The sequence below is a fragment of the Camelus bactrianus genome, chromosome 2 (assembly GCF_048773025.1).
Source record: "Camelus bactrianus isolate YW-2024 breed Bactrian camel chromosome 2, ASM4877302v1, whole genome shotgun sequence".
NCBI classification, from domain to species: domain Eukaryota; kingdom Metazoa; phylum Chordata; class Mammalia; order Artiodactyla; family Camelidae; genus Camelus; species Camelus bactrianus.
This window is the reverse complement of record NC_133540.1, coordinates 50,055,943-50,082,672: the sequence shown is the minus strand read 5'-3', so window position 1 is coordinate 50,082,672 and position 26,730 is coordinate 50,055,943. Positions and strand designations below refer to the sequence as shown.

General features: G+C 36.2%; 2 protein-coding genes across 5 annotated transcripts in view; both read right to left on the bottom strand.

Annotated features, from left to right (window-relative positions):
• The window catches only part of BBS7 (Bardet-Biedl syndrome 7), a 36,283-nt gene extending 33,354 nt beyond the window's left edge, over nucleotides 1-2,929 (bottom strand). The window contains exons 1-3 of one of the 2 annotated variants that reach the window (XM_074341397.1): nucleotides 2,706-2,929; nucleotides 2,402-2,527; nucleotides 1,115-1,180 (exon numbers count right to left, since the gene is read on the bottom strand). In XM_074341397.1, the coding sequence (XP_074197498.1) occupies nucleotides 1,115-1,156 (42 nt within the window). In that variant the 5' untranslated portion in view covers nucleotides 1,157-1,180; nucleotides 2,402-2,527; nucleotides 2,706-2,929. The remainder of the gene's footprint in view (nucleotides 1-1,114; nucleotides 1,181-2,401; nucleotides 2,528-2,705) is intronic. The other variant, XM_074341393.1, reaches the window with a different exon arrangement.
• Nucleotides 2,930-9,784: 6,855 nt separating this feature from the next.
• TRPC3 (transient receptor potential cation channel subfamily C member 3) overlaps nucleotides 9,785-26,730 on the bottom strand; it is a 70,405-nt gene continuing 53,459 nt past the window's right edge. For all 3 annotated transcript variants that reach the window (XM_074341364.1, XM_074341372.1, XM_074341381.1), the window contains 2 exons: nucleotides 13,215-13,290; nucleotides 9,785-10,794 (listed from right to left, as the gene is read on the bottom strand). In XM_074341364.1, the coding sequence (XP_074197465.1) occupies nucleotides 10,652-10,794; nucleotides 13,215-13,290 (219 nt within the window). In that variant the 3' untranslated portion in view covers nucleotides 9,785-10,651. The remainder of the gene's footprint in view (nucleotides 10,795-13,214; nucleotides 13,291-26,730) is intronic.

Genomic DNA, 26,730 nt, shown 5'->3' with positions numbered 1-26,730 from the left:
ATATAGAGAACAAACTAGTGGTTACCAGTATGGAGAGGGAAAGTGGGAGGGGCAATATGGAAGCAGGCGATTAAGAGGTACAAACTATTATGCATAAAATAAGCTACTATGATACACTGTAGAACATAGGGAATATAGACCATATTTTATAATAACTATAAATGGAGTATAACCTTAAAAATTGTGAATTGCTATATTTTACCTTATATAATATTATCTAACTTCCACTTATATAATATTGTACACCAACTATACTTCAATTTTAAAAATTAAATAAATAAATAAATAAACTGATCTTTAAAAAAAAAATGTAAAAGAGTCTTGAGACCAAAAGTTTGAGAAGTGTTGATTTAGCAGACTGAATACAATAAATGACAGTCAAAAATCTGTTGATTTATTTTGATAAAATGTCAATTTATAGGAATACTATATTTATTTTGCAGCTATTAAAACAATCCTATTAGTCTACTAAGAAATTATAATTATCTTATGGAAATCATAGGATTAATGTTTCTATAAAAATAATCAATATTGTTAGTTAAATATATAATGTTTCTATAAAAATAATCAATATTGTTAGTTAAATATAATGTTTAACATCAAAATACTTAATTATTTTTAAAATACAATAAAGTTTTTAAAAAGCATTTTCTCTACAGACTCTTGCGTTTTATATTTCTTTTTTCATATACCACAACCTGGTACACATAAGTACACACAGGATAAATTATTACCAGAAAAATGGAAGATGGTTTTCAATGAGTTTGCTTACACTATTTACTAATTGTACATAATTTACAATGACCTTTAATGAAAAAGAACATGAAAATCAATATACGTATGTCTATGTATGACTGAAACATATGCTGTACACCAGAAATTGACACATTGTAACTGACTATACTTCAATAAAAATTTTTTTAAACAAAAAATTATAATGCCCAAGAAAATTGCTGTCTGTAATGTTTCTAATATTCAAACCTCTATTCAAATTAAAAGAATTCATTTCCATTTTATTCTTGGAATTAAAAACAAATAACTTATCAATAAAGAAGGAAGTATAAAACTCTCCTCTGTCAGAGCTAAGGAGATATGGAGAAGTCAGTATCTCTACCTTTTGTGTAGCTCTACATCTTGAGGCAGGAAGTAGCTTCATAGTCTTCTGAGAGGTCACTCCCACCTAAGGAAACAAACCAGCCACCTAGTGAAAGTCTTCTGATACATCAGAGATTAAAAGGACCAGCAGATTCTAATCATAGTAATCCTTATTTTTATTGTAATTACTTATGATATGAAATAATTATCATCAGCAATGAACTTATTTTCTAATGAAATATGCCACAGAAGTCAGAATATAGGAAACAACCAAAAACAGTAAAATTCATACTATGAAGTTGTCAAGCCAAAAATAATTATGTGACATTACTGGCAAGATACTTCACACACATAAAAATATTTTTAGAAGCCTTCTTTTACAACTTCAGACAGTTGTTAAAGAGTTTTTGTAAAGTAATTAAAAATCTTTGGAAATAGATTTGTTATTATTAAAAATGCAACACAGAAGATTTTTGCTAAAATACCAAACATGCAGATGACAATGACATTCAGTCTAACTGATGATGAAGATTATTTTACAAATATGGTTTATTCAGCAGGGAACTATCACTAGTGGTGCACAGTTAGGGGAGGAGGCTGGGACCAAAGGGAGAGAAACTGTAGAAAACAACAGATCATGAAATAATTTACATATAATATAGATCTATCTTTTTATTCTGTATTCTAGGGAGTAGTATTAAAGTTTAAACTAATCTGTTTAGATTTCTATCTTTGAAACTCAATCTAGCAAGCGATCTGAGAAAGGTGAAGCTGGAGGCTAGGACCCCAATTAGGAAGCTATTTCAATTATCCAAGCAATAGAAGATGAGGATTGAACCGCGGATAACGGAGATGGAGGGAGAAAATGGGACAGATTCAAGAGATATTCAGGAGATAAAAGCAGCAATATGTGGGGACCAGTTAGATATGGAAGACATTAAGATGGGAAGTACCTAGCAAAACTCTGAAGGAACGTAACCTGGCAAACATTTGTACTATTAGTCAAAGCAGAATTACTGAAAAAGGAGGAGCTGGAGGAGAGAAAGTCTCGGGCTGAAGTACTGAAAGGCAGGGTGGTGTAACAGAATGAACACCAGCTCTGGAGTCAGAGACTTTGCTTCAAACAGGAACAACAGCGACATTTTTCACTATTATGCACGTTACCTTCTCTGAGCCCTTCTGAGAATTTTTATGAGGATTAAATATATTTATATATGTTAAGCTCTTAGAATAAACTAGGTGCTACAAAATGGTTGTCATTGCTTTTATGATCTATGATGATATAATTTTATTATGGTAATAATACCGTAATACAGGAGAACGGCCCTGGGGAGGAACCCGGGATCGCGTCAGGACACTCGGAGCATCTTCAGGACCTGGCAGACGCCAGCACCGCGGGGGCCCGTGCCGCTTCTTTCCAGGTCCCAGTGGACTGTCACCAACGAGGCAGAATTGCCCGTGAGGAAGGCGTCGTGGGGGCGACACCCAGACCCGCTCCTTCCCCGCCGCTTCGGCTCCGGGAGACCCAACAGACGGCGGTGGAAGGATGGAATCCTCTCAGGGAGCGGGGCTCACCCCGCGCAGCGCCCGCCTCAACCCCTCAGGTTTACCTGTAAATAATCCGCTCGGTTTAAATTCAGGTCCATGACGGCGGCACGGACGCGCTGGGGAGCGTCACGCCGGGACAGGTGGGACAGAGGCTACCGGACGCCAGGCCTCTGAAGGGAAACGACTCGCGTCCCCTCTAAGGGGCAACGCCAGGTACGGCAGCCTCGGCTCGCGGGGATGCAAGGGCGGAGCGTCAGGGCAGCGGCGTCCTGCGTGACGTCAGTACGTCCCTTCGAGTGGGCTCCGGACGGAAATGAAGCACCGCCCCCTCCCAGCAGACAGCCCATTGACTTAACCCGCTCCAATGAGAGGCGGAGACGAACGGAGGGCGTGGCCCAGGAGACTCGAGATGGATGGTTTCCAGGGAGACGGGAGACGCAGTCTTCGCTCCACCCCTACTGCAGGCCTAAACCGCACCTCTAAGTCTTTCTGTGTAAAGTCTGAAGGTGAATCCCAATCCTGTGTAGATTCTAACGTGATTCACCGGCACTGGAAAGGGTCCCACACAAGTATTTGGTTTCACCTCCGTAAGAGTTAGCTTTACAGCAGCAATTCTCAAACTTTTGGCCTTAGGACTCCTTTACAATTGAGAACCCAAAGACCTTTTATGAGTTACCATATGATAAATTAAAACTACATTTTAAAAAATATAGTAAAAAAAAACTTACTACATAAATATTTTAATGAAAAATAACTATTTTCCAAAATAAAAGTAAAAAGACTAGCTTTGTTTGCAAATCTATTTACTGTCCACCTGAATAGTAAACAGGGGAGTCACAGATCTACTTCTGCATACAACCTATTGGTACATGTTGTTTTTTGGTTTTGTTTTTTAAGTATATGAAGAAAATATGGTCCAAACTTAACAAGTGGTAGTTTTTGGAAAGTTAGTTGCAGTGTTGAATATGGCTCCATTATACAACACCTCCAAAAGTCCATTTGTTAATATAATCACAAATTCCATCAGAAAACTTTTGAAGTATTGGAAAGCTGTCACAAATTTCTTCAAAACACCAATTTGTGCCTAAAAGCTCAAATTTTAACCGCTGGCAACAAATGTTAGTTGTTTGCCTTGAAATGATAGTCTCTCTTCTTGAATTCACAAGGAAGTGTATGCCAAGTACCCAAGTCTGAATAATCATAATTTGTCAGTCATGCTTTCAAAAAAAAAAGTGTTTTGTGAAAAAAGCAGCAAGTTCAGCTAGCAACTCAAATAATCATGCAAGTGTTTTTCCTTGGAACAACTAATGTACTTCCATACTCAGTAGAAATGTTTTATGCATAATTCCTATGTCACCACACAGAATATTAAAAAAGATATGTACTCAAGTATAGATTTAAAATGAACAATTTTCACTGCTTCATAAAGGACATTTTTACATGAAGCTTTGTTTCCTGCCAATGTGTGGCATGAAGAATAAGATGACAACTACAGTTTGAAGCCACTGCATTGATTCACACTCAAATGGCAACACAGTGAAAAAGGCAAATAACATCTTCTGAGGCTAAAATAACTCCATATTGAAATAAACAACAATGCCTGAAGATGGATTAGCAGTATAGCAATTTGGAGAAAATATCAATTTAGACTCAACAAAAATACAAATAAATTTTAAAAATAAAGCCATAGGGGAGATAGGATAAAACAGAATTGTTATAGCATTTTACGGAATTTAGGGGGTTGGAAGGTGTATTAGATAGGGCCACCACAATAAACTACCACAAACTGAGTAGCTTAAACAACAGAAATTAATTTTCTTATAGGATCTCACAGGCTAGGAGAACAAAATCAAGGTGTCAGTAATGAACCAAACCAATCCTCTGAGGCATCTCTCCTTGGCTTATAGATGGCCATCTTCATACTGTGTCTTCATATGTTCTTCCCCCTGTGTTAGTCTGTGTCCTAATCTCCTTGTCTAATGACACCAGTCATGTCGGATAAAGGCCCACCCTAGTGACCTAATTTTAACCCTAGTAACCTAATTATCTCTTTAAACGTCCTATCTCCAAATACAGTCACATTATGGGGTACTGGTGGTTAGGACTTCAATATATGGATTTAGGAGGGAACACAATTCAGCCATTAACAGAAAAGAATTTGTCTGATCTTAAAAGAGAATAGAAGAAACCACAAAGAAAAAAAAATAGATAGGAAAATAAAGATTAAACACTTCAATATGTCACAAAAATTTTAAATATAAAAAAATTTGGGATACATATGTGCAGTTAGTACCTCTATGAACAGTTCATACAAATATTTTAAAAAGAAATACTAGGACTCCAATGAGAAAATCATGAACAGACAATTCACAAAGAAGGTGACTGCTGAAAAAACACAGAAATTTGTTACCTTCACTTGTAAACAATAATATTAGAGCAAGATATCTCTTTATTTTGCCTTTCAAATTAGAAAAAATTTAAATGATACCACTATATGCTGTAGAGAGAGCAAGTGCTCATCAACTATGATGCTTTAAACTAGTAATAAAACCCTTTTCAAAAGCAACCTGGTGTCGGGGGTATAGCTCAGTGGTAGAAAGTGTCCTTAGCATCCACAAGTTCCTGGGTTCAATCCCCAGTACCTTTGTTATAAACAAACAAACCAACCAACCTAATCACCTCCCCCCTCAAACCAAACCAAACAAAAAAAGCAACTTAGTAATATGTTTCCAAATCTACAAATCTATGTGGCTGTATTTTACATATGTATACATATATATTATATAAATATATATCCATAACCCCAATTCTGGATATTTAATCCATGAAAAAGACACAAAATAGGTTAGAAGCCATAATTGAGGCAGTATTTAAAATAAGGCCCTAACTGTCCAATAACTGGGGACTAGTGCATCCATTTTGTGGGCTATTATGCAGCCATTGAAAGTGAGAATAATGAAGGCTGTATAGCAATGTGGAAAGCACTAAAGACAATAATTTTAAAAGAACATTAAATTGTGTATATTCTATGATTTCACTTATAGGAAAAGTCTGTTAAGAAAAAACCTTTAGTTGGTTGTAAACTGAAGAATTATGAGCTTCCCCTACCTGTTTTTTTGTGTTTTCCATAAGATATTTGCATTATTTTAAAATAAAATTTTGCACTTTAAAAGTAAAATTTTTGTAAAATAAAATTAAAAATTAACTAAGAGATTATAAGAATCCTCTGTTTAACTCCGCATAATTTCCAGAGTGGCACTGCACTGTCCCAGTGATTGCAAGGTTCTAATAAAGGGTTATCGAAGACGGTGGGTACCAAATCCTCCCACTGCCTATTTTCTTGTTTCCTTTTAGGTCCTTGTAATGCATGTTAACAATTTAAGGAAAATGGTACCAATATCAATATTGCTATTTGCATTATAGCAAACAAACCATCAAAATGTTGAAAACCACACAACATTGTAAAATGACTATTACTCAATAAAAGTTAGAAAAAAATGTTGAAAACCTAGTGAAGAGGGCAGAAATTACCCTTTTAAAAATGACAGCTGAGTATAAATAGTATTCCAGGGCTGGGTAAAATCTTAGAAACCATTAATCCAATGTTTTCGTTTTGGATTCATAAACTATTTTCATAGTAGTATATAACCCTTCAAAACCCTTAGGAATTTTAATAATTATTTCATTTTTTTGATTGTACAGTTTTGCAATTAATTTTGTGTAGAAAGGTAATTTTTCAATAGAAATGCAACTTTAAAGACTTTAGGTATTTTATTTTAGATTGCTATATTATTTAAGGTAGCATTATAAAATTGATCATTATACAATATTTACAATATTTGTAATAAAAACATATACTGGTGATGCTTATTTTCCATTTAACAAGTGATGCCCACTGTTTATTTCACTGTAAGTTAACTGTGTAAAAGATAAGAGGTTTTTTTGAAGATCAAATTTATTTCAAAACATAGAAAAGAGGCTACGACACAGCATCAAAAATAAATAAAAAGAGCTTACATAATATGTTATTTGGAATTCTTTCATTCTGCATCTAGAAAAGGCAGGGAATGTATTATTTTTTAAGTATTGTGTTTTGTTTCAAAATGATGAGCAAAGCTTTCATGCTAATTTTAAGCACTTCTCAAATAATCAGCAGGATAGGGAATTTTTATTCACAATAAATGAAATGCCAAGTTAGACAAAACTGCCACTATATTTTCTCTTTTTAAACATGTCTTCAGATACTAGAGACATCTTGGTGGGCTACATTAAAAACAAAAACAGATGCTTGCATCTCAGATGTGATAAATACATCTTGAAACAAATTTACTGAATTATTGTGTAATACAGTAACATAATCTTATGTTGTGGTTTTAAAGCAATCATTGTAAGCATAAATTAAACAACTCATCACTAAGAATAAAAGCAATTAAATTGCATTAAAGTCAAAACCATCAACACAGCTAGAGGTGGTTAGCTGAGTGACTGAATCGTGAGTGTACATATTGGTCTCCAACATATGGTACCAATTTGGAAACTCTCTTGTTCTAAAAGAAAAAAATTAATAAATACCCCTTTTAAATTGACTTTATAAAAAAGAAATATGTAGAAACAGAGATCATTACCGCCTTGGATGATGATATTAACTAAATACCCCTCCAATGCGCAGAGACCAGGAACCCCATGGTGTAGCACAACCCTGTCTGACTGGACAACATACGAGACCAGAGAAGTTTGTCTCAGGCCACACAATTAACAATTAATGTGGCTTTAGGTCTCTTTAGACATTGGCTATAAGACACTTAACCTTCCCATTTACAAAATCTGCTCTCACTTGGCTTACACATTTGAATCAAAATATATTAGACATGATGGGGAAAGGGAATTACCCTAAATTATACTAATTTTGCTTTTAATAATCACAGTATATTTATATCATTTCTAAGTTTTTATAGTGCACAGAAATTTTTGAAGACATTGCATACTATTTTGCATAATTCTCTATTTTATTTCAAATCTATGAATCCAAGCTTCTCAACATATTGTAAATTCCATCAAGTCAAAGATCCTCAGGAGGTTTACTACAGCAAGCATTTACAAAGTGCCAAACTTTTTACACAATAAGCCTAAGAAGGCATTTCAGTGTTACCTCCTTTCCTTGATTGTCTCTGTAACTGAGGAAAAAAACTAAGAACAGCACAGAGGTCAAAAAGTGAGAGAGATTGGATTTGGATGGTCCTGTAATTAATCATAAGCCCCTAAATGTCTTTTGCTAGACAAGTTGCTTTTAGTCCCATTAAAGTGCTCCCCTCTCCAAGTCACCACATCAACTTCTTCGAGCTTTACTCTTAAGCACAATGTGCCTGTTACAATAGATAGTGGGGCAAGGACTTGCTGGCCCAGGGCTATCCTTAACCTCAAAGAAGTATTAATTCTGACAGCAATCCTCTTAACTAATCTTCACCTCTCCCCTAAGTTACCACAGTAATACCTGTGTCTTGGTGTGGGTTCTCTAAAAGCAAAGTTTAACAGGATTTGGATGTGGTGATTTATTGAGGGAACCCTCTCAGGAGAAGGGGAGAAGGAAGCAGGGTAAAACAGGGAAGGAGCTAAACAAAGATTAGGTCTCAGCTGGAGTCTAGCTTCAGCCTAATCCTTTCCAGAGTTCTCAGGCATGAACTGCACCAAAAAAGTTGGCCCTACCTTGACACAAGGGGCCAGACTTTTGTGCCTCCACCCCAGCTGGCTGTGAGGGAAAGTCCTAACAACCACGGCAAGGTGGCTTCCTTTCCACTGAGGGCAATCCCCTGGGGAACAGGATGGCTGGGAGTTGTTAAGGATCACAGGATCTGAGAGATGCATGCACCGGCCCATTAAAGGGAACCTATGCAGGGCATCCATAGGATCCATAGCACCCACCACACCTTGGCATCACGTCTTCCTTCTTGACTACCACCCAGAAACTATAAAGAAAGAAAAAAAAACAAAACAGCGAAAACATACTAGTTTTACACAAGCACAGTAAATAAAGGGAAAACAATCTACGTTGAGAGCTCTGGAGTTGCAAAAAGCATGGACTAAAGAAAAAGATGTGTGTACTCACATGGCAGAGATGACATGAGTTTTATCTTTATTCAACACTCTAAGAATACTAGACTAACTGAATCTGACACTTTCATATTCAACCTTTTTCCAACCCTAATTAAAAATATGACTTCATATTCTGTTCCGTAACTGTAAGCAAAAATTTCCATACTTGGAATCCCAGACAACACTATATATAAGACTGAAAGTGTTGTCTATTATGGAAAATCCACATCTTCAGTGGTTTAATATAAAGTATATATAACATATAACAATGAAAAATTCAGTATTTTATTCCGTTCTGAGGCATAACATAAATTACATAAAGCTTGAAAAATGTTTAAGACAAAATGCTATTAGCATAGTACAAAAGTTAATGAAATATTCTACAATGGTAGCAAAAATGTATAAAGTTCTTTTCTTAAGTCCCAAAAAGTAGACATTAAGAAACAATATTTAAAGAGTTTTATGTAGTTCCATTAATGTTCATTTTTGTTTTCATGTCTAGAAACCCTTCCTTCATGATAGTAATGATTTTTTTAGTATCATGTATTTAATTGGCCTTCAGAACCTATAAAACTCTTTGAGCTATGATCACAATTTGTATTCTGGTGAGACTTGATAGGAATAGACTTAAGATAATCAGGACATTAAGCATAACTCTATGACAGATTTAAACTTAACTGGTTAAAAAAATTCTTTGAGTATTTTCTGGTCTGTGCAGAGATGAGAGAACTTACCGGCCTGTATCCCCTTTCCTAGTACAGTCATGAGACGTTGTGGATATTTCCAGTGTTCAGTTCAGTTATACAGTAAGTCAGATACAGATACATCACAGTCTATTTTGTGTAGCAAGTATAACTGAAATGCCTTGATAAAAAAAAAAAAGGATGTCAATCATTGTAAGCAATGATGGCAAGAGATGCCTCAAAGGGAAATGAAACACACTTGTTGATGATTGGATATGTGCCTTTCCAGGTACACACCCTCTTTCCCATTTTTTCCCATAGCATACCCTCCAAAAGTCAGAGTAGAGCTAACAGGCAAGATACGAAGACAGTTTTTGATAATTTATTTAGCGTTAAAGCATCAGAGGCAGAAATTAGGAGGTTATACCAAACTAACAACCCTGCATAACCCCCGACTTTAAAAATTCACCACCCTTCTGACTAAATTCATATTACTGAAAAACAACAGATGAAAATCTAAAACAGAAAGTAAACAGTATATAGTTTAGAAAAATCTGTAATGTGTTGTTTTGAACAATTCTATGAAACTTAAATTGGTTAATGTAATTAGATTTTCTATTAACCCATTTCACTGTGAAATTCTTCATTCAGTCATGCCAAAAATTCTAAGAAAATCTGACCAAGTCATAGCTGCTTGTAAAATCTCTTCAGTTTCTATTGAAAAAAATCTCTTCAGCACTTGGACAAGGGAAGGTATGCTCAATAGTGATCGCCTTTTAATTTTTATTTGTATTTTGTTGGCAGTTCGGTTGAGTTGGTTTCAACATTTATTGAGCACCTACTATGTACCAGGCACTGTACTAGATGCTGGAGACACAAAGATGAACAAGACATGGTCCCTGTCCCCAAGGAGCTTACAGTCTCTTGGAGGCAAACAGGTAGTGCAAAGACATAGAGTTTATTCTGAAATGGACAAAAATGTCAGTAATGTGGTAATATTGGGCCTTTAAATACAATGGCATGTCGTTGTTTGTCATGTCAAGGCAGACAATTAAAATGAAGACCATTTGCATGTGATAAAACAGTAAAATCATTAAGACCTAACTTTTAAAGATTCACATGATAAAGGTAGTTAATACCAAAATTTACACCATAGTTTTTCAAGTATTTCATACTTAGAAATATTATTGCCCACATTTGTGCTATAGTCAAAGCCATAATTCCAGGTTACTGAATCATTCACATCTCAGCATGCTGGGATTTAGTTTCTCACTGAGTTTATGAATTAGAATGGCTAATTCCTCAGTTGCTTGGCTTTTGTCCTCCAAAAGTTCATAACGAAGGCTGGAGATATCTTGCTTGATTTCTTTCAATTCACCTAGAGTATTTGTATGAAAGAAAATATTTAATTGGTAATTTGCTCTTTGGATTTAGAAAAAAAAATAAAGACTGAAATTCATACACTATGAATACATTGGTCTCATAACATCTCTAATTTAGTTATTTCAGATTTTTTCCTTTAAAATGTTTAAGAAGTGTCTGCCATTAAAAACGTACTGACCTTTGGGAAAAGCTATAAAAATAGTCCATCTATGTTTTAAAAGTAAAACTAAGCTCAAGTATTGACCTGTGGCTCAGCCAATTTTTAACATGGAGTGATTTCTATAAGCAGAGTATCTCCTTTCTGTCTTCAGGGAGTTCCTCCAGTCCCTCAGTCATAAGGGCTGACACCTGCATAGATCATTGCCCACTGCTAGGATGGAAAGGAACCCCAGCAAAACAAAACGTTACCAAAAATGAGTCAATCTATTTAACAGGAAAATACATGGAGGAAGTAAATTTTAGGTCAAGTTTGAAGTAAGGAAAAGGAAGGAAAAAGTTTAGGGGTGTTTCTTAGGGAGGGTAACAGTAATGAACAGGGAGTCAAGGAACAAACAAATTAGTTTGTGTGGCCGAGGGGACGGATATTTAAGGAGATAACAAGCAATGGTGAGATTAAGTTTAGATGTGATGCCACTGGCAACGTGTACATACATAGGAGTCTCCACAGGAGACTTCTGGCTATTAAAACACAACTATTCCCATAATTCATCTTGGCAGTATTTTGAGCATATGTAGACTGCAATCAAAAACTGGATTCTCTTGCAAATAATTGTAGATAAGCCACCGGCCTTGGAAGGTAAACTTTGGGACAGGAATTTATCTTGAATCTAAGAAATGATTCTTCAACTCACTGGCACTTTAACAGTTTTTTACAATAGAATCACATGAGAAATGTATCTTTTATTGGTATTTCCTGGTATCTTTATGATGCTTTAAAGTGTAATCTCTATGTTCTTTTATTATATAAAAGTCAGAACCTTTTTATTTTAAGGAATTTTAACTCTCCTTTAAGAATACAGACAAAACATTTGTTGATTCCTTTTGCAGTGGAAAAAAAAAGTGCTTATTCCTTTGCAAATGGCACTATAGACAAAATAAACTGATCAAATTTGAAATCACGAGGCCAGTCTGGTGGAAGAAATGGATTCTCATACCAATTAGTGTCCTATTTGGACCATAAGCCCAGTGCGCCCCCTTTCACCTCCTTACTGCCATATCCTTCTTCCTTGTTTTTGAGTTCTGGGGTGCCTAGACACTAAGTGTCGAATTTAGTCTGCCAATACAGGAAACACAAGTTACTCGACCTCTTCAGCGTTTAGTTTCTTCATTTATTAAATGAGGAGGTTGAGTTAAATGATATACTTTCTTAGTTAGAACTTTGCTCAAAACTCCAAATTCTCGTTAATTCATTTTCCTTTTTTGGGTAAAAGGGCTTGGAAGATGGCACCTTGTTTTTGACGATGTTATGGTGGCTCAATTCCCCCCATCACTTACTTTTTTTGTTTGTTTTCAGGGACAACTGACTAGGTTTCTGCTTTCTAAACTAAAACCTAATTCCAATCCTGTCTCCCTGAGGCTGTTTCTAGGTCACCGTGATTGGATATTTGCTGGTTCCCAATCACACATTCTTAGATTTCTTTTCTATATCCACATACCATTGTACTGACTCAGACTTGCAAGGGATTCCTTGCATTAATCAAAGCTCATCAAAAATTTTATTTAGGCTAGCCCTTTCTTATCAGTGCAGGTAGATCTAATGGCATCTCATTGGTGTCGAAAATTGCCCTTTCTGTTTTTAGGGCAACTTATTTCTCCCAGGTTGATTTCTTTCCATCTCTGGACCTGTGCTTTGGCTTGCACCCCAGCCTTTGATAAAAAAATTTTATAGTCCAGACAGATGCCTTGCCTAGGATATGCCTGGAAAAATAGGCACGAGAAGAAGAGTGAAAGGCAAAAGAGAAACGCTGGATGGGAAAAGTGGGTTAGAGATTTCTTTCTGGACAACAAAGTTAAGATTTTCCTGGAAAAAATGTGGATTCTGTTTGCACCAACCACTATTTCACCTGCATCATTGGAAAAATGTGAACACTCACGTGAACTCACTGAAACACAACTGAAATGATGGACTACCTTATGTAATAGGGATTAAAAGCTCCCAGAAAGATGGCAGTGTTTACATTCTAAGAATCAGTTTGGGCATTCTGTAGGGATAAATTGTCTCTGATTGACACTTTAAATAATTGTTTCTTTAAAAAGACAGGCTTTTAGAAATGTAACGTTAAGGTTCTCCTGTCAATCTTGGAGGAGTCCGAACTGTTACCTGAGATTGGATTTTTAAAGTATCCTTCTATATGAAGTTTTCCAAGTTCATTAAATTAGTTGTAAAAGGATGTTTCTCAAGGTGAAGATGCTTACCTTCATTAACTTCATCATTTTCTTTGTCTACTTGTGCTTTCAAAACATATCTCTTTATAAGTCTTTTCATTATCTGCTGTTGGGCCAAAAAAAAAAATTATGTCACCAATGGTATACATAAGTAATCTGGATCCTATTCTCCAAAGAACCTTACATACCTGTAAAGCAAACAATTCAGGGCAGAGAAATTGTATGTAACTATCTACAGAAAACACACTCAGCTTTCAGAATTTAATCCCTTTTCATCTTGTACTGAGTCTCACTGAATAATCCACAAACATCCCTCTTGCCCACCCTTCACCCTCACCCTCACCCCCACACCCTCACCCCCACACCCTCACCGTCACCCACCCACACCCTACTCTGGGAATGCAAGAAGTTATTAAAAAAAAAAAGTTCAGTTGAAAGGCTTCAATTTATGGTTTCTCTTTCAACTACTGACTTCTCTTCAAGGTGCTGACAATATATTATCATCTATAGACACTACCTTATTTCTCACTGTTTTAAAAACTATATAAATATATGCTCAATAGAGAGAACCTGGAAAATACAGAGAGAAAAAAATAAACAAAAATCATCAGTTATCCCACTGCCCAAAGATAATCTTTGTTGTTATTTTAGTGTATGTCCTTCCAATATTTTTTAAAATGTTGTATGTATATTAATTACTACATTTACTACATTTTGTTTTCAGAAATACCATATATTCTGTTATATTATGTTTTCCTCTCATAGCAATATATATTGTGAATATATTTCAATCTAAATAAATGCTTTTACAAGATAATTGTTTATCCGTATGAAGAAAATTAAATTGGAGCCCTACTTCATACCATGCACACAAAAATGAATTCCACATGCATCTTAAATGTGAAAGATAAGGCTTTTAAATCCTTTAAAGGAAAGTACAGGAGAATACATTTATAAATTCAGTGTTGAGCTAGATGTTTTTTAAACAAGATAAACAATTCTAATCACAATAGAAAAGATTGATAAACTCAACCTCCTTACAATTAAAACTTCCTTAAAGCTTTTGTTTATAAAGATACCATAAAGAGAGGGAGCAAAGCGAGCCACAAACTGGGAGAAAATACCGATAATACTTATAGCTGGTAAAAAATTTGGATCCAAGATATGTGAAGAACTTTTTAATAAGAAAAATGCAAATTATCCAATAGAAAAATGGGCAAAAGACAAACAGGCACTTCACAGAAATGGAACTGTGAATGGTCAATGAGCATATAAAGCAATCTCAATCTCTTTTCTTGGGGAAATATAAATTACAATGAAAAGGAGATACAGGGGCTTGTGGGGAGGGGGCATTGGGAGAAGGCAGTCAAAGGTAAAAACTTCCAGTTATAAGATAAATAAGTACTAGAGATGTAACGTACAACATGATACATGCAATTAACACTGTTGTGCGTTATATATGAGCCACTGAGAGAGTAAATCCTAAGAGTTGTCATTACAAGAAAAAATTTTTCTATATCTTTAATTTTGCATCTATATGAGATGGTGGGTGTTCGCTGAATTCATTAGGATAATAATTGCATGATATATGTAAGTCAAATCATTATGCTGTACACCTTAAACTTATACAGTGCTGTGTGTCAATTATATCTCAGTAAAACTGGGGGGGGGGGGGGGGAGTGACACAATTTTACATCTAAAAAGGGAAAAAATTAATAAATCTTATAATCCCAAGTGCTGGAAAGGACATGGATCACTGGGACTTTTGTACTTTACTGGCCTGAATATACGTAGATCACTTTGGAAAACAATTTGGCATTATCTTTTTTTTTTTCAATTGTAGTACTGTTGATTTACAATATTATATTAGTTTCAGGTACACAACACAGTGATTCAGTATTTTTATAGAGTACACTCCATTTAAAGTTATTATAAAACAATGGCTATATTTCCCTGTGCTGTACAATATATCCTTGTAGCTTATTTTATACATCATAGTTTGTACCTCTTAATCCCCTACCGATCTGGCATTATCTTTTAAGGTTAAACACTTGAGTATGCTTTCACTCAGAAATTTCACTCCTTGGTACAGGGCCTAGAGAATCTTTGCACATGTGGACCAAGAAACATAAACAATGTTTACAGCAATCTCGTCTGAAACAGCAAAAAACCTGGAAATGATCCAAACAAGTACCAAGAGGAGAAGAGACAAATAAATCATAGTATGTTATAGAACGTACTGTCATTGTGTTCACTAATGAAATTAATTACTGAAATTAGTGAACCACAGCCACACAACAGTATGGATGAATCTTAGAAGTATTACTGTTGAATGAAAAATTCAACTCGCAGACTTCACGAAGTATGAAAATATTCTTATAAAGTTACTCAACAATGAGGAAATCTACATGATGTACTTTTAGGACTATTAAAAATGTTAAAAAACAAACAAACAAACAAACCTATATTTGAAAAGAAAACCAAAGCAAGAAGATGAGAAACCCAAACTTTAGGATAGTTATTACCCCTTCGGTGGAGGTAAGGGTGCGGTCTAGGAAGGAGACCCATGGAGAAGCAATGGACAGATAACGCTATCACTCTTGGGGAGGTGGTGGTTTCCTAGGTATGCATGTAATTATCCTTCATAATTAATTATGTGTTACACATATTCTTATGAATATGTCAAATAGCACAGTAAACAGATAACAACGGAAAGGAAAAAAGATCTGAACTAAAATGCAGGTATCGTGAGAGTGAAAAATATATCTCAGTTTTAAGAAAGTAGAAATTATAAACTGAAGTGATCCATTAGATGCCAAGGTCAAGTAAAAGGGAGAAGTCTAGGATGATTTGAAATGTCTGTCTCAGAGAATAATGACAGATCAAGAGGGAGCCATGCTATGGAAAAGGAAAAGCCCATTTTATCGGTCTTAATAAAATATGTATAACATCTGCTGAGTTGTGTGGAAACTGGACTCCAGGACAGACTCACAGCTGGGTGGATCTCGGCCAGGACTCATTCATTCATTCACCAAATATTTAGAGAAGATCAATTCTGTGTCAGGTACTAGGCACTGGGGATTCAACAGTGAACACAAAGTTCATTGGAACAATTCACTATGATGGGTAAACATATCAGGGATATAATTAAGTTTAGGGGACAGTGCAGGCAGATTCCTATAGAAAGGAAAAACAAAGAAATGTTTATTCATTAAAAGCAGCTTGAAAAGCAGTAATACATATCAGTAGGAAAGAAAAGACTATTCAACAAATGGTGCTGAGATGATGGGCTATCCTTATGAGAAAGTTAAAATTAGATCTTCCTCACACCACACACAGAAAGAAGACCCAAATGGATGAAAGATCTAAATGTGCAAAGCAAAAACTTTGAAAGGAATAGGGAAATGTTTCTTCAGAAAGCTAACAGAAAGGCTAAGCCATAAGGAAAAGGTTGATAAATCTGACCCTATTATGACAATTTAAAACTTTCATACAAGGAAGGATACCAATGAAATGTAACCATATGTCAGATGGGATTTTTCCTGTTGTCCTGGAATTGTTGATAAACCCAAAACTGATGATAAAGGATGCCAAGTACCCCATGGTCTAAGACCACGTTGTCACTTGCTGTTGGAGCCAGCCATCTCCCTCCCTTCAGGGTTTATTGAGAATCACTAGACCAGTACTGAACTTACCACCAACTTCCTCCTCACTCCCCACAAGGAAAAGGAATGAGACATGGGAGGGATCATGGGCTTTTGGGGGAGAGAGGCTATTCTCTGTCTTACCTGCATGGAAGGGAGGGGTGCACTGCCCCAACCCCTCCCCAGAAGCTAAGGAAAGAATGAACTCTAAGGTAATCACTCATAATGATTAGGGTTACCTATATGAAACAGGGCCTGGCATCCAGCAAAATTAAATGTCTATTCCAGCAGACTTGCTGGCTTGCTCCTGGTAATTTAGTCAGGAAGGAAAAAGAACTGAGATAAAAGAGGAACAGCCATTGGATCAACCTTTAATCTCAATACTTGACAGATATACATTTCCACTATATAGTTGTGTGAAATACACATCAGAGGGAAACGATACTCTATTCAGTAAACGAGGCTCAGACAATTAGACCCACATCGCAAGTCAGGGCCAAATCTCTGCGTCAGGGAGCTGAGCAAAGGGGAAGCAGCCCACCTCGCCTGTTAAAATCCTCTGAACTTGCCCCTGCTCTATTAGACAGTCAGCACTTCAGTGCCCTGCCACAGGCAGAACAACAAACTTTGGTCAGTGTTAGAGCAGTGGTGACAAACAACATGGAGGGAACTGCACCCTACAGTTAAATGAAGGGAAAAGACGTCTGCCTTTGGCTCCTTCCTCCTCCCTCTCTGCGTGGCAGAGGACCAGCACCTAGAAGAGTCAGCAGGGGAGGTGGGAACAAAGCAGACCACAGCCTTCAGCCACCAGTCACACAAAGGTGTAGCTCTCTGATGGGTGAGGAGGAGGGCGCTAGATTTGATTTGGTAATTTAAGTTTCAAAATAAATACAACTGTCTCTTTAATGAAAAAAAAGAGACTTTCTAACAACCGAAAGTCATTGGAAAGTTATAAGGTCTTGACAAGATGTTGTAAAGGGATCCTCCATTCAGCAGAAAAGAAGAGTTCAAAATAAGACAAGTTAGTGGGAAATCACTGAAAATGAAGTCACTTTTATACGTTCACAGGCTGGGACTCCTTACTGAACTCATTACATGAAGTTAAAAGACAAACCAAAGAGTGAGAGAAATTGCTTGCAAAACACACTGACAAAGAATCAGCATTCAGAACATGATAGAATTTTGACAGGTCAATAGGGTAAAGACAAACAGCCAAGCAGAATTAGGAAAAAGAATTTAAATTCACAAGAATGGAAAACTGAATGGCCAACAAATGGATGAGAAGATGTTCAATCTCACTGGTAGTCAGAGAAGTATAAATTAAAAAAACAAATACCAATTCACATATATAAGTTTGGCAAACATTTTTTTTCTCTTGAAAACAATTCAGACCCATAGAGGATCTGGAAGTAAAATAAGGTGACTTCAAATAGACCTTTCACCTAGATTCACCAGTGTTAGAAACTTGCCACATTTGCCTTCTCTTACTCTCTGTGTCTATCATTATTTATGGCTAAAGCATTTGAGAATAATTTTCAGACATCATGTCCGTTTATCCCTAAATACTTCCGTATCTTCTATATATTCTCTTATATAACCATGCTACAATGATCAAACTTTATAAAAATTAACATGAGGTAAATCGTTTAATACATAGTCCATGTTCTGTCTCATTTCCCCAGTCAAGGATCACATGTTGCTTTTACATATCCTGTATCATTAGTCTCCTTTAATCTGGAACAGCTCCTTGGCCTTTCCTTGTCTTATAAGATGCTGACATTTTTAAAAGCATAGAGGGAAATTGTTTTGTAGTTGGCTAAATTTTATTTATTTTTTAAAATCTATTTTTATATATAGTGGTTAACATTCGTAAATCTCAAACTCCCAAATTTATCCCCTCCCACTCCCTTTACCCCATAACCTTAAGATTGTTTACTAAGTCTGAGGATCTGTTTCTGTTTTGTAGATGAGTTCATAGTGTTCTTTTAAAAAAATCTGATAATATCAAGTGCTTGTGGGAACACTGGGAAACTCTTGTACCCTGTTATCGGAAACAGAAATTGATAGAACCACTCCCAGGTATACAACCCAGAAAAGCTCTTACAAATGTGCAAAAGGAGACATTTACTAAGAGTTCATTACAGCATTATTTATAATTGTCAAAAATGGAAAATAAGCTAAATATTCATCAACAGACGAATGAATGAACAAAAATCATTTATTCATACAATGGGATATTATACAACAGTTAGAATGAAGAACAAGACATATGTGTATCAATACAGATAATTCTCAAAAATATAAAGATAAGTGAAAAAAGCAGAATATGTAATATTTATTTATGCATATTCCCAAAACATAAAACTAGCACCTAATGGTATGAATATACTTATGTAAGTATTAAATATATAAAAGTTTGCATGGGAAAAACACACATGAACTTCAAAGTAGGGAAGATCACTAGGGAGGGATGAAAGGTAATGTAATAGGGTAGAGGTATTTTAGTTGTATCAAATTTTTCTTATAAAAAAGTCCAAAAAGAATATGGCAAAATGTTAATATTCATTAAATTAAGATGGTAGTGGCATAGATGTCTAACAGGATTATTTTGTGATACCTCTCCGTGTTTGAAATAGTTCACAATTAAAATTTAAAACATAACAAAATAAAAGCAATTAAAATGCTCTAATAAATAGGCTTTTAATGCTGCCTAGCAAACTGATGTGCCTCCCTGGCCGGGGCATTCATTCCATCTTCAGTACCGATAATAGTCCTTCAGTCATGACAAAGAGACAAACGTTTTTCACTTTTACAAAGTTGTAAAAACTGTAGCTTGTAAAGAAACTGAGAATAACTCAGGGCTTAAAAGGGTCTTATTTAGTACCATTCAGAAGTGCATTATTTAGAAATCGTATCTCTACAAAAGATAAGAAAACCTCTTAAAAATTAAAGTGAGTCAGAATGGTTTTGGAGACAAAAATCTTGAATTTGAATGCAGGCTTTTAATTACCTGCTGGGTGAACTTAAGGTGTTTAAACTCTTTGAACATCCATTTCCTCATCTACAAAATGCGGGGTAACAAAATTCAACTCATAAGTTCTGCAGATTAAATAATTAAATGCACGTAAAAGCATAGTTCCTGCTTAGAAAAGATTAGCTCTTGTTAGTATTATATATAAAAATAAAGTTTGAAGATTAAGATATTGCTACCCGCATTCTCAAGTATAATAAAATATTTATGTAACGTTATCCAAAACTGCACTTAGAAAGTCTATGAAAACTGGCATTTACTGCCAGAAGGGATGATAACAAGAAACTAAAATATTTTAAACATTCATACAGTGTTCAAGTTCCCTAGAAACATCCTGAACAAAGCTACTCAGATTAAATTCCCTCAGTGAAGGGAAACCAGGAAAATATATTCATCTCCATTTCATCTTTAACCTGCAGGGAAAAAATTATGGTTACAGGCTTAATTTTTTTCCCTTCAAAATTTAATGTGTTTTAAGCTTTCCATGTATCCCACAAAAATGTTTCCCTTAATATTTACAGCTTAAATATTTTTATCAACCACTGCACCAAGTTTGAGTCCCTGTAAAAGGCAAGAAGACACCTGCTATTGGACAAATCAGTTTCCCCACACATGACACTACGTGGTAATAGTCCATCCCTCAGTTCACATTGGAAAGATAATTGGTATGAATTCCAAAATGATGTTCAGCTCAAAGAAGGGGGAAAAGTTAGCCTTTCCATTCTTTCAGGCAGCTTGTCTGGTGAACCCAAGTTAGTACTATGTAGAGGTTAAGAAAGCAGGCTGCAAGGACAGATTACCTGGATTTGAGTTATGACTCCATTACTTGTAAGCTGTGGAATCTTGGTGACTTAATCTGTATAGTGGAAATGTTAGAATCAATCTTGTAAAAGACAATACAGGTAGATTACATAGAAGCTGCTCAATTAATATAACTATTATTTTTTATTATAATTTATGCTTCTTTTATAAAGCAATTCTTGATTAGCCAATCTTAATAATGGTGATACTACAGTCAAGGATCATGAAACTTGTATGCAGTAATTATCATTTAAAATATTATTTCACCTAAATTTCCAACGGATTCTTTAATCAAACCCAGTACCCCAAATTAAACTGATCTATAACCGAATCATCTTTCCCTCTTGGTTAAATTGCTAACACAATAGAAGTCTATAGATTAACTTCCACATTCCACAAACCTCCAGGAATTATCCATATTTCTTGGTATGAGCATGTAAGTCACTCTTTAAGGAAGATGTTGTAACTTTGTGGAGTGGACTATGGATATTTTCTGTCCAAGGTATGGACAGCTTGGTAGTAGTGACCTTGAACATTTCCTCTTGCAAAGAAATCCAAGTTCATTTCTCAGCCCTCCATTAAGACTGGGAGGAGGAATGAGATTTTGGTGGTTGGATATCTGGGTTTGCCCTTCCTTCCCGAAAGGCCACAAAACTTGTCTTTTCACTTAATTATTTTTTATTGATTCAAATTCAACTAACAACTATTAAGTACATTCTCAGGCACTCTTACATTCATTTTCTCGCTTGTGCCTACAGAGAAGCCAAATTTAACTGACATCAGTAGGTTCTATAATATGAATTTCAGCAATCTATAAAGTATGAATATAAGGTAATGAGACTGATTTAGACAAACATAAAGAACTCGGAAGCAGCGAGTAGAATGTTAGAGAGGGAAGGGTCCTTGGAAATCTTGTGTTTTTCATTTTTTCATACCACTCATTGTGACACACCCGGATGGATTACCATGGCACAGCCTCTGAAAACATCTGTGATTCAGACCCTGCTACTCTTTCCAGACAGCTGGTTAATTCTATTTTTGGACAACTGTAGCTGTTAAAAAATTCCTTTGTATTGAGCCAAAATCCGCTTCACTGTACTTTCTAACTACTTGTCCAAGTTCTGTTCTTTGGAGAGAGAATAAATTTGCTTCTTCTACTTGATCAGTTTTCAAATAGTTCCCTTCTCTGGGTTCCCCTGGGTTCCTGGAACTGATCAAGACCCTATAGGGCCTTCCTGGGACAGACCCCTCCCCCACGTCCTCTGCTTTAGCTCCTCTCTGACTGATGTGCCTAGGTAACTGTAACTGATGCACATTTCCTGAGTTTTTCAAATGGTAAAACCACCACCAAATGGAAGAAATTAACTACTTGATGATTGTGAGCACATAGCCCCGAGACGCACTGGAGCCAAAGGATCTCCATCAGCCAATCAGAGATTTGTGCACAGCTGATCGCATACGCTGGGATGCCCCTCTGTCACCTGGCCTTTAAAAATGCTTTCCTGAAACCCTTTGGAGAATTCGAGGTTTTAGGGCATGAGCCACTAGTCCTCCTTCTATTGGCTCCTTTACAGTAAACCCTGCACTTCCCTTCACCACTGGTGTCAGTAGATGGGCCTTGCGTACGGGCGAGTGGGCCCAAGTTTGGTTCAGTACATCTCACCTGTACCAGACAGCCACATCTGAGGGTTGTATGAATGTTCACCTACTTTTTTTTTCCCCTTCCCTTCTTCTCCACCTCAATGTTGCCCTTCCACTCCAGGGAACAGATCCTTAAAGCCAAGGACTATATCTTTGTGTTCCTATAACCTGGGACCATGCATAATAGAGGAGGCAATAGGAGGCATTCACATGAAGCTTCACAGATGTCTATCAATAGAGGATATCCTGACTGTGCCACGAAGCTTCATGTGAATGCCTCCTGTTGCCTCCTTTAGGGCCATGTGCTTCCAGTAAAACCAGGCCTGCATGGGTTGGATCAGAGACCATATGGGCCAAAGGTCTTCTCAAGCCGAAGAAGGCTATTAAAGCAGAACTGCCACACCAGAAAGCGGAGAGACAAAAGCCCCAAGAACCCTCAGCCCATCTTTCGTGGAGTCTTACACTATATTCCCATTTCTTCAGGACTCAGCATGTCTTGGTACTTTAACTTGAATTAACCCAGGTATTCATGAGCAGAATTCAATCATGGCTATCTCCAAGTCTTTATGTTCTCCAGAAAAATCATCCCTGTTTACCAAAAATTCTGTACATACATTAAAAAAAATTGCCTTGGCATGCTATTAATAATATTAATATAAACAATAATGCCATTGATCAAAGCATTTTGAAACTTTTTCTTTGTTGCCCTTTGAGGCACATTTGAATCTCTGTCTTTGAAGTAATTGTTTTGAAGAGGAAATACTCATCTAAATGGAAAACATGTAAGGTGATGACCTGATTGGTGATGGCCACATTTTCTTTCAAGGCGGATGTGACTATTTTTGAAAAAAATGTGAAGTCAGATAGCACTGAGTCTTGTTAATAAGGTGAATAATTAGCTAAGTTCAGTAGTGAGAAAATAATAAAGCACTTTGGTGTGTCTCATAAACTAATCATAAAAGTATGATTATTCCAAAAATGTTCTGAGCTGTGGTAGAATCACTAGAACTAGTGTATCCCAAAGGTCACCCTTTTGAAGGAAAAATCCCCATTTAGCAGATTAAGATCTGGAATTTCTTTAAGGTAAGTTGTATATTATAATCACACTGCATGAAACAAAAATCCATAACAAATAAACCAATTATTATCACTCATGGAGTTCATAACAAAGAGATTTTATTTAAATATAATCAAGGCATTTATATGAAGTTTGACTGATGTGTACATAGCTGATTGAGACTTTCAGCCTCAGTTTCTCTTTTTCTACTCTCACTTTTGGGGAGCCACAGAAGATTATACCACAGGCGCAGGGAATTCTGCTTAGAAAATATGAAATGTACAGGATTCTGGAGTCTCTGGGCATTTAGCAAGGATCATCTCATGTAGAAATATAGCAATTTTCAATTTAACAGTAAACTTAGAAGTTCCTCCACTTCTTCTAAATCACTTAAAAGCATCAAGGAGTATAGGAAGCAGAAACACTAACTCCTTCTTTAATGAGACTTAGAGGAATCCATGTTCTTTTTTAGAAAGGTTAGATGAAAAGGTCAAATGAAGGTGTGGGGAAAAGCCAAAAGCAGACATTCATGGCTGAGAACATCCCTTGACCTTTTGATACAAAGTCTACGGAAGCTTAGAATCCAGAACTGCAGGAGAAATGATAAAGAGAAGCCCTATTTGCCAGAAGCGCTTTGTCAGTGAGGTGGAGAGGGAGAGTCTGCCTTGTGCAAAGTACCACAGTGCTATGGTTGACGAGGGAAATAAAGAATAAACTGAACCCACAGGCAGCACCCTGGGCCCAAAGGCAAATTCCTCAGCCTGGAACGTGGCCCTGGAATTCTCTGACCCCTCTCCAACCTCCTGAAAGTAGCTGGTCTGAGGAAAACTTACTTCATTCAAAACCAAGTAACAGTCAGTAAGGAATCTACAGAAATCTATACTAAGCTAGTCCAAGAAAGATGGATAAAACAAACAGCAAATAATAAACACTCACCAGAAAAATGTTAAAGATCAAAAGACATAATGCCACTATTGAAACATAATCTATCGAATCATAATTCAAAAATATGATGAGGCAGTCATGTCTTTAAAATACGAGCACAAAGAGGTCAGGGGAAATATAATGAGCCAAAGAAGGAAGTGATATATAAGTTGGAAAACCTCAATAAGAGGAGGAAGAAAAGACACAAAATCACCACAGAAATGAAAGATATTTTTGAAGCAGCACATGTGAAGATAGACAGGAATAAAATATAGGAAAAGAAAAAAGGACCCAAAAGGGAGAAATGGATGAAAAATTCAAAGGGCATAGAGAAAAAATGGTAGCTGTGGAAGACAGGCAAAGAAGATTCAGTTGGCATCTAATTGGTATCTTGGAGGAAGAGACTCAGTAGAATGGAACATAAAAAAATATTTCAAGATACAGTTCAAGGAAATTATTCAGAAATAAAAGAAGACTTGGCAGATTGAAAGGCTATACTCTGTGCCAGGAAAAATTCATACAGACTCACGTACAAGTAGAACAATTAGTAGCAAGTTACTGGATTTAAAAGATAAACGAAGAAAATTTGAGCATTCAATTCAAAATCTCGGGTCAACTATGTAAGAAAACCAATCAGGCTGGCCTCAAACTTTTCAATGTTCCATCGTAGGAACAGTGGAGTAATGTTTACCAATACATTAAGAAAATAAAGTCACATGTAAGAATTTTACAGCTAGTCCACACAGATATACAGAAAATAGAAAGCAATTTAGAGCATTACATAACTCAGATAACATGGTTCCCAGAAACTCTTTTTGAAGGAACTAGAGGAAGACAAACTTTAGCTGACAAAGAGATTAATGGAAACTTATGTCAAAAAGACTGGTGGTGAGTACTGACTCTGTTTAACTGTGGGATTAAAACCAAACAAATGTGGGTTATAATCCTGACAAGGTAGTGAAGGGGATCAGAAAACGCCACCCCAAAATACATCACTTGGACATAGGATTATTTTGACCTAAAGTCAATTCAGAAGCAGAAAACGTGGAAAGAGCTCACTGCCTTCCTCCCATCTGCCTAAAAGCAGGACATAAACTTCCCTTTGTGAAGGTCCTCCCCTTTCCCTCTCCCATTTCCTAAGGGAAGAAAAACTACCGTCATCACTGGACACAGAAAGTTGGCACAGAGTTGCATGACATTTCTACAGTAACAATAATCTCCCATATATTCACCTTCCCACAATTTACCACCCCTAAGAGCCCAAATCTCTTTTCCTTTGTCTTGTCACTTCTCCAGAAATTAATCCCCCTTTTTAGGATGGTATATAAGCCCCAAATTCTAACTACCCCTTTGAGTTACTCATCACCAAGTTCTCTCACGGGTGTTTGTACTTTGCATGCGTAAATAAACTGTTTTTCTCCTGTTAATCTATCTTTTGTCAGTTTAATTCACAGGCCTCAGGGACTGAACCTAATAGGTAGAGGAAAGGTTTTTGTCTTTTTTGTTTGTGTGTTTTGTCCTTTGTCCCCACCTCAAAGTTCTAATGATTTAACTAGCAAAACCTGGTAAGAGAAGGGGGAAATGGTGAAAGATAAAATAAACACATTGATTTTTTTTCATATTATAGAGCTGGAGGGTCAAAAGATAAAATGTGAAACTTATAAATGAAATAACAGATATAAGTATGTGCAAAGCACCAGACAAATAATATAATCCACTTCACTAGAGCCTGCCAATTCTCTTCCCTGGCTTCTTAGCTCAGCACATGGCCACTAAGAATTAAGACTGATTTCCCAGCCTCCATTGCAGATGAGTCGTTTGTGTAACTTGACAGAAGTTCCTTACAGGAAGGAGGCATCTTCCTTCCCTATCACCTTCTGATTGTATTTTGTAATGCAGAAGTAATAGCAGAAGAGCCCCAGTAACTTTCTTGGATCATGAGATCATGTCAGAATGAAATGCAATCATGACAGAGCAGTATGATAGAAACAGCCTGGGGCCCCAACACTGGGAGATACCACATCAATGGAATGACTACCTCCTGAATTCTTGAAAAAAAGAGAGGAACATATTTCTATGTTCTTCCAGCTACTTGGTGGTTGGTATTCGGTGATACTGTGTGATTTGCACCAAACTTAATCCTAACTAATACGCACACTCTGAGGACTACCTTAAAATGATACTGAATACACAAATGAAGATCTGAACAAATGGAAAGGTACATTATGTTCTTGAAAAGGAAGACACAACATTGTAAAAACGTCAATTCTACTTAAGTGAACACAATCACAATAAAAAATACCAACAATATTTTGCAAACTAGACAGGCTGATGCTAAAGTTAATACAGAAAAATAAAAAAGGAAGAATAACCAGGAAAACTATGCAAAATAAGAATCTTGAAGAAAGGACGTATGTATGTGTGTCTGTGTATTTTGTTTGATTGTGT